Source organism: Dasypus novemcinctus, chromosome 24, assembly GCF_030445035.2.
Source record: "Dasypus novemcinctus isolate mDasNov1 chromosome 24, mDasNov1.1.hap2, whole genome shotgun sequence".
NCBI classification, from domain to species: Eukaryota; Metazoa; Chordata; class Mammalia; order Cingulata; family Dasypodidae; genus Dasypus; species Dasypus novemcinctus.
Genome location: NC_080696.1, coordinates 38,862,714 through 38,871,360, shown reverse-complemented (window position 1 = coordinate 38,871,360; position 8,647 = coordinate 38,862,714). Strand labels below are relative to the sequence as shown.

The 8,647-nt window shown below is 52.0% G+C and overlaps 1 protein-coding gene across 1 annotated transcript in view; it reads left to right on the top strand.

Moving 5' to 3' along the window:
* The first annotated feature begins 1,658 nt into the window (after positions 1-1,658).
* LOC101418054 (fer-1-like protein 4) overlaps positions 1,659-8,647 on the top strand; it is a 101,141-nt gene continuing 94,152 nt past the window's right edge. Inside the window, exons 1-4 of the mRNA XM_071211821.1 lie at positions 1,659-1,722; positions 1,820-1,988; positions 2,090-2,210; positions 2,619-2,719. Of these exons, the coding sequence (XP_071067922.1) occupies positions 1,659-1,722; positions 1,820-1,988; positions 2,090-2,210; positions 2,619-2,719 (455 nt within the window). The remainder of the gene's footprint in view (positions 1,723-1,819; positions 1,989-2,089; positions 2,211-2,618; positions 2,720-8,647) is intronic.

Here is an 8,647-nt window from a genome sequence, read left to right as displayed (position 1 = left end):
GACGCGCGGCCTCCGCCTGCAGCTGCGGGACGACGCCCCTCTGGTCGACGCGCCCCTCGCCACGCACGTGCTGGACCTGAGGCAGATCTCGCATCCCGGGCGCGCTGGTGAGCGCATCCGACCCGCGCGGGCCGCCCCTGCCGGCCCTGGGTTCGGGCTCCCTCGGCCACCGCCGCCTCCACTCGCCTCCGGGCTTCCAAGCGCCAACCTCGCCTCAGGTTCCAGGCCTGACCGCAAACTCCCTCCTCCCGCCCCAGCTCCGCCTGAGCCCAGTCCCTTCCACCCCACCCAGCACACTGAGCTCCAAGCCGGCCCGGCCTTTCCGAGCCGCCGCTGTGCCCCTTGCTCCAAACTCCGTCCTCGGTGTGGCTCCGCTGGCAAAACCCCGACGCCGGCTGCGCAGCCGCAGCGGAGACCTCCTCACAGACACACTCGCCGGGCCACAAGCCCCGCCCACCCGCCTGCCTTTGCCCCGCCCCCGGCTCCGCCCCAGCCCTGACTCCAGGTCCCGGGCTCTGGTTGGGTCCCAGCCCCAGCTCCACCTCTCCGCCGCGTCCCTGGGAGCGGGGCTAGCTTAGAAGCGCTCCCAGCCTGCCCGTTCCAGCTGTTCGCAGACTCCCCCTTTCCCTCCCAGAGGGGCCAAGGTCCACTTGCACCCCACCTAAGGACTTGGAGGAGCTGCAGGTGTGGTGCATAGACTGACCTAGTACCCACCTGCCCCATGTCCCCGCCCCCCAACACTGTTCTTGCCCCCTACAGCGGGGTTCAACCCCACCTTCGGCCCGGCCTGGGTGCCCCTTTATGGTTCGCCCCCCAGCGGGGGACTCCGGGATGGTCTTCAAAGTCTCAATGAAGGCTTTGGCCAAGGCATTTGGTTCCGCGGGCGCCTTCTGGTGGCTGTGTCCATGGAGGTGTTGGAAGGAAGAGCGGAACCCGAGCCTCCTCAGGCCCCACCGGGGTCCAGGTTGTCCCGGCTCACAGGAAAGAAGAAGAAAGTCAGGCGGGGCCGGGCTCCGACGGGGGTGCCGCAGCACCTGGATGCCAGCTCGGGTGCCGATGGGCCTGAGATTCCTAGTGCGATGGAAGTGGAGGTGGAGGAATTGCTGCCACTGCCAGAGGTGGGGGCTGAGGCCTAGCAAAGGGGGCGGGGTCACCCTCGGCTTGCACAGGCACTTCAAAGAGCAGCTTCCTCTGGAGGGTGTAACTGGTTCCCCGGCATTAAAAATCATGGGGGTGTGTGTGGGGGGAGGCTGTCTCAGTTTTGGCGCCTTGGTAAAGACTGCAGTGTGTCCGCACATGCGCTTGGGTGTTTATGTGCACATTTGTGCGTGGCCTGACCAACCAGAGGTGGGCCAGACTGGACCCGGGTCCAATGGGTTGAGGCTGCCAGAAGCAGAGAGGGAGGTAGGGGTCCTGCGGTGACTTCCAACCCCGACTGCAATGTCTTTCCTTGGGCATGGAAGCCGAGGATGGTCCTGGAAGGGTAAGGGCTGACTCCAGCCTGACTTGCCTTCCCCAGAGCGCCCTGGCCCCCTGCGAAGATTTCCTGCTCTTCGGTGTGCTGTTCGAGGCCACCATGATTGACCCCGGCGTGGTCGCCCAGCCCATCAGCTTCGAGATCTCCATTGGTGTGTGGCCCAGCAGAACCCCTGAGGGTCATGGGTCTAAGGGTGGTCACTCTGTTTCGGACCTTAGCCCTCTGGAAGGGGCTGTCGACTCTCAGTAAGGGTTGGGTTCTGACTTCTATAGAGGCAGAAGAGGTGGTGGTAGGGGTCGGACCCTCGGCCTGGCGTCTGCTGACCCTTGCAGCTCTGGGCAGGTCACGCAGGCCGCCGTGAGGAGCAACTGGGCCTCGAACGCAGGGCCGGGGAAGGAGCGGAGGGCGCAGCGGTGGAGGTGCAGCCGCTGCTCGAGCCGGACTCGGCAGCCGGGCCGAAGGAGGAGTGGGGGACCCCAGCTCAGCGGCCGGAGCCCGTGGACGGCAGCGGGTGAGTGCTCCTGCTGGCTGGGAGGAGGGCGTTGCGATGTCCCGGGGCCAAGGGGCGCAGGACTGTCCCCCGCAGCCCCTGTTCCTCTCCGTCCCGCCCAGGCCGTACCTCTGCCTGCCCCTGCGTCACCGCAAGCCGTGCGTGCGCGTGTGGAGCCGCTGGGAGGATCACACGTGGCGTCTGCACAGCAGCAATAGCGTGCGCAAAGTAGCCGAGCGGCTGGTGAGGGAGAGAGGGGGTGTGCGGAGGGCAGGCCGGGGGGCGCCTGGGAGACCGCGCCCTGTGAGGGGAGCCGTGGGGCGGGGCTAACGGGCGGATCCCGGGGACACCAGCATCTCCCTGGGACCAGGCCAGAGGGCGGAGTCCAAAGAGCACAGGTCCTGGACTAACAGAGGAGGCCCCAGGAGGGGGCGGGGCAGAGGGGATGGGCGGGGCTACTTGCGGCCCAATTCCACGTGGTTGGAGCCTTTCAAGAGCTGGAAAAGCGGAACCTGAGCAACCCGGAGCCGAAGGTGGGTGGGGGTGGGGCCCTGAGGTGCAGTCGTGAGAGGCGGGGCTCCAGGGTGGGGGCGTGGTGTAAAGTAAGCCTCCTGGGATTTAAGCGTCTGACCCTCTCTCCTGGTTGCGCAGAACCAGGGGCTGCAGGAGGTTGAGACGCTGCAGCGCAGGCCGGGATCCGGCGCCTCCGCGCGGCTCAAGCAGGCACTGGAAGAGTTGGTGGCTGGTAGCAGGTGAGCTGAGTGCCACCAATCCCTATTCACCGGGACCAGTTCCAGGGTGAGGAGACTCAGGAGGCAGCATATCTCCATGAGCGCCTTGAAGCTGCGTTTGCCCAGCACTTTTCAGAAGAGTGAGAAAGAGCTGGTTACCTATATCAAGAGAGCAGTATGGATGAGATGCCGATGGAGATTATTGGGGGGTTAGGCCACCCTCAAATCCTTTGGAGCCTCTGTTGCCTTCCATCTCCAATAAGCTGCCTCTTCCCACACTCCTAGAGGCTTAGCCCTTTTTCTCGCTCCTCAAACTTCCCTTCCTCTCCTCCACATTTGTTCCAACTTATACCCTTCTCTCAGAGAAAATAGAAGCCTCACCTTTCCTCCATCCAGTCTACCTCCTTGACAGCATTTGCATCCATCTGCTGTCCTTCCTTCCTGCAGGAAACGACCCTGCTCAGATACCACAGCTGTGATCCTGAGTTCATCTCCTCTCACCTCTGGAGGGTTTAGCTCTGGGATTGTTCTCTTTCTCTCAACTGGCCCCTAACTACCAGAACATCACTTTAAGCACATAAACATGATCCAGTTGTGTGCATTTTTGACCTTCACTGCTCTGAATTCTCTATCCTGCTCTTGGTGCTTCAGTATTTTTCTGATTCTTCTCTCAAAATAGTTATCTATTTATTCAGTAAATATTTGTGGTACTTATTATGCCAGGCACTGTTGTAGACACAGGGAAGAGTAGTGATAAAACATTCCTGTCTAGAAAAGTTCCTGAAGCTTACATTCTGGTGGCACGTGTGCGTAGACACATAATAAACATGTAAACAATGACATAGAAGATGTAGGATAAAGAGAAGTGTTAATGAGGGAAATAAAGTAAGGAAGTGTTTGGGAGAAGTGCTACAATTTTTGAAAGGCTGATGAGGGAAGGCCTCACTGTGAAGGGGACATCAAGGAGATGACAGGGCAAGACATACCTGAAAGGGCATTCCAGGCAGAGGGGATGGGTACAAAGGCCCTGAGGTGAACGCATCCTCGCTGAGGAGGAGAAAGGCAACCAGTGTGACAGGGGTGAGTGAACAAGAAAATAAATGAGGTTGGAGAGTGGGAGAAGGAGGAGGAGGTGATGGTGGGGAGAGGCAGAGTGTATGTAAGCCTTGTAGGCCATTATAATGACGTTGGATCTTTGAGTGAGATGGAGAGCCACTGGAGGTTTTGAAAAGAGGAGAAGACACACTTTAACTTGTCCTTAAAAAGGATCAGTTCCAGGAGCAGATGTGGCTCAAGTAGTTGGGTGCCTGCCTCCATATGGGAGGTTCCAGGTTCGGTTCCTGGTGCATGCTAAAGAAGACAAGCTAAAGAAAGAAAAAAAAAAAAGACAAGCTGATGTAACAGCTTGATGCAACAAGGTGACTAATGAGCAGATACAACAAGCAGGGAGCAGATGTGACTCAAGCAGTTGAGTGCCTGCCTCCCACATAGGAGGTTCTGGGTTTGGTTCCTGGTGCCTCCTAAAGAAAAAACAAATTGGGGCAAAAAACAATGAGTAGACACTGCAATGAGCCAACAGATGAGGGAACTGTGTGTGTGTGGGGGTATATAAAGGATCAGTCAGGGAAAGGGAGGTGGGAAATTGCTTAAGGAGGCTACTGTAATAATGTAGATGAGAGATGACAACTTGAATCTAGGGTGATTGTAGTGAAGGTGGAGAGATGTAGATGGATTCATGAGCATTTCTGGAGTTTGGAGTTCAGGACCCATGGTTAGGTGTGGAGGGTGAGGAAAAGTTCAAAGGAGAATCAGAGTAACTCCCAAAATTTTTATTCGTACAACTGTGTAGATAATGTTATTTACCGAGATGGAAAACCAGAGAAGGTCTTATGGGAGCAGAGCGGAATATCAGGAGGTCAGTTTGGGGCATGTTAACTTTTGAGAAATCTGGAGTTCTAGACTGGAAATGTAAATTTTGAAGCTGTCGATACAAAGGTGGGGCTGGATTTTCTAGGGAGCAGAGAAAAGAGAACTCTGAGCATCTGGAGAGCTCCAGCCTTTAGAGACAGGGTGGCAGAAGAGTTGGCAAAGGAGCTTGATCAGGAGGGGCCACGAGAAAATAGGTTGTAGGTGGTTACTTCTCTGCCCTCACCTTAGTCTCTCAGTGGCAGTTGGTGTAGTTGACCCCACCTTCCTTCTTTTTTAAAATTTTATTGTAACATATATATAATATAAAATTTCCCATTTTTATCACTTTCAGGTATACAATTCAGTGGTATTAATTGCATTCATAATGTTCTGCTATCATCACTATCATCCATTGCCAAAATTGTCTATCACCCTAAACAGAAATTCTGTACCCATTAAGCATTAACTGCTCATTACCCCCTCCACCCAACCCCAAACTTAGTCACCTATAATCTTCTTTGTCTCTATGATTTGCATATTCTAGTTAATTCATATATATGAAATCATACAATATCTGTCCTTTTGTGACTGGCTTATTGCACTCTACATGATGTCTTCAAGGTTCATCCATGTGGTTGCATTCATCAGAACTTCATTCCTTTACCACATTTTGTTTATCCATTCACCTGTTGATGGATTCTTGGTTGCCTCTACCATTTAGCTATTGTGAATAATGCTGCACTGAATATTCCCTACCTGCTTCCTTTTTTTTTTTTTTTTAAACATTTAGACTTTATCCTCCTCTCCCAGATGGCTCCCTTGTCTGTTTGCTCATTGTTTTTGCTCATTGGTTTTTTTTTGCTCATTGTCTGCTCACTGTTTTGCAGTCATTGTCTGTTTTCTCTTTAGGAGGTAGTGGGAACCGAACCCAGGACCTCCCATGTGGGAGGTGGGCATTCAACTGCTTGAGCCACATCCACTCCCCCCTCCTTCTTGAAACAGTTCTTTGTTGCTTTTCATGACCTCCACACTCTCCTGCTTTTCCCTCCTACTTCCTGGTCACCCCTCCTGTTCCTTGGCCATTCCAGGCTGCCACTCTTCTTCTCCACCTCCCAAATTCATGTGTCCCAGAGCTTAGCGCTGGAGCTCTCTTCTCTGTCTACTTCCTCTATGTCTCTAAAAGAGCAACAACTTTTAATCCTAATTTAAAAAAAAAAGATTTATTTATTTATTTAATTCCCCCACCCCTCCCCCGGTTGTCTGTTCTCTGTGTCTATTTGCTGCGTCTTGTTTCTTTGTCCGCTTCTGTTGTTGTCAGCCTCACGGGAAGTGTGGGCGGCGCCATTCCAGGGCAGGCTGCACTTTCTTTCACGCTGGGCGGCTCTCCTTATGGGCGCACTCCTTGCGCGTGGGGCTCCCCTATGCGGGGGACACCCCTGCGTGGCACGGCACTCCTTGCGCGCATCAGCACTGCGCATGAGCCAGCTCCACACGGGTCAGGGAGGCCCGGGGTTTGAACCGCGGACCTCCCATGTGGTAGACGAACGCCCTAACCACTGGGCCAAGTCCGTTTCCCTAATCCTATTTTTTTAAAGATTTTTATAATTTTAATTTATTTCTTTCCCCTTCCCACTCTCTGTGTCCATTCACTGTGTGTTCTTCTGTGTCTGCTCGTATTCTTGTCAGCGGCACCAGAAATCTGTGTCTCTTTTTGTTGCGTCATCTTGCTACCTCAGCTCTCTCTGTGTGCGGCTGCCACTCCTGAGCAGGCTGCGCTTTCTTTGTGTGGGATGCCTCTCTTTATGGGGTGCACTCCTTGCACGTGCTGAACACTCCTGCATGGCACGGCACGCCTTGCACACATCAGCACTGTGCGTGGGCCAGCTTCACCGCACGGGTCAGGAGGCCCTGGGTTTGAACCCTGGACCTCCCATGTGGTAGGCGAACACTCTATCAGTTGAGCCAAATCTGCTTCCTTTCTAATCCTATTTAATTCTTACTTAATTTTCTGTGTGGTATAGTTAAGCCATTTCCATGTTCATTTTGCTGAAATTATTTTATTTGGCACAATTCTTTGAAATTTCAGGGAAATTTCAGTGAAATATGAGAGATTTGATTAATTGATCCGTTTTTTGCCCTTATCAAATTTCACTGTTTATAGCTTTAGCCAGAGTAGTTTCCTTTGGTGGACATCAGTTCTATCACCCATTTTTCCTGAGTCCAATTTTGTGGATCTAAATTTGGTCATGAAAATTTGATTTTTCTATTAATTTTTAATCAGTAGCAAATGTTAGTAGATGCAGTTTTGACCTTAGGCAGTTTAATTTTTGTTGGTATTTCTAACAATTGTGGTCTCGAAGCAAAGGACATTAGTAAGGCAAATGTGTGAGTTCTGGGAGTAGTGTTAGGTTAAAATCCTTGGAGCCATTTTCTTTATATAGTTTTGAAAACTTCCATTATAAAAAGTTTTAAAAATATCATTGGAGGTCAAAATGGGCCCAAAATATCCTGTCTCAAAATCATTTTACTTTACCCAAAAAATATATTTTTGAGCATCCTGACAATAGAATAGTAAGCAAAATGAAGTCCCTTCTGTGGCATATTTTCCAGTTAGGGAGACAGATAATAAAAAAAAAACAAAACAGAGTATGAGCTTGGAGAAAGTGGCAGGGACTCTTTAGATGGGGAGATCAAGGAAGGTCCTATGACAATGTGACATTTGAGTGGAGACTGAATGAAGAAAGATAGTGAGCCATGCAAACATCTAGAAGCAGAATATTCTAGCAGAGGGAACAGCTAATACAAAGGGCCTGAGGTGAGAATGGGCTTGACAGATTCTTGGAGGAGCAAAAAGGCTAGTGTGGCATTAGGGGCATGGGTGAGTGGGAGAGTAATGTTTGATGAGGATAGGGAGATAAAGGAAGCCAGATCATGGAGGGTCTTTTAGGCTATTTTAAGGATTTTGTTTTTCACTCTGGGATGTGAAACCACTGCACAGGAGTAAAATGGTCTGGGGAAGGCGTTGAAAGGATCACTCCAGATGCTGTGTTGTGAATATTCTTTTTTTCTTTTTTTAAGATTTATTATTTATTTCTCTCCCCTTCCCCACCTGCCCCTCCCCCCCCACAGTTGTCTACCCTCTGTGTCCATTCGCTGTGTGTTCTTCTGTGTCCGCTTGTGTCAGTGGCACCTGGAATCTGTCTCTTTTTGTTGCGTCATCTTGCTGTGTCAGCTCTCCGTGTGTGCAGTGCCACACCTGGGCAGGCTGTGCTTTTTTTGCGCTGGGCGGCTCTCCTTACAGAGCGCACTCCTTGCGTGTGGGGCTCCCCTATGTGGGGGACACCCCTGCGTGGCACGGCACTCCTTGCGCGCATCAGCACTGCACATGGGCCAGCTCCACATGGGTCAAGGAGGTCCGGGGTTTGAACTGCGGACCTCCCATGTGGTAGTCGGACGCCCTATCCATTGGGCCAAGTCTGCTTCCCATGTATTGGGAATATTCTGTAAGGGAGGTGGCAAGAGTGGTAGGAGGGAGAGCAGCTAGGAGGCTGTTGTAGTACTTAGGTTAGAGGTGATGGTGGCTTGGACCAGGGCAGTGCTGGAGAAGGGGAACAGTGGTCAGATTCTGGGTATATTCTGAAAGTATAGTCCACGTGATTTGCTGATGGGGCAATATGGAATATGAGAGAAAGAAGAGTGAAGAATGACTCTGAAGTTTTGTTATTAAGCAGTTTTTTGGGAGGAGGGGAGATTCGAAATCGTTCATTTGGCTTGGGCAGGCCACATTTGAGTGATCTTTAGGTAAACCTGATGGGGACAGCAAACACAGGCCATCTCAGACGTCAGTCATGTGCATATGAATCCCTCTGGGTGTAAATGCACGGATTCAGGAGCAGTAGGTCTGGGATGAGCCCTGAGAGTCTGCATTTCTAATAAGCACCCAGGTGGTAGTACACTTTGAGTAGCCACAGTAGGAGATAGTTAAAGACTAATGGCTTCTGGGGTTCAGCTCCAAGTTGAGGCTGGCTTGGATGGATTTGG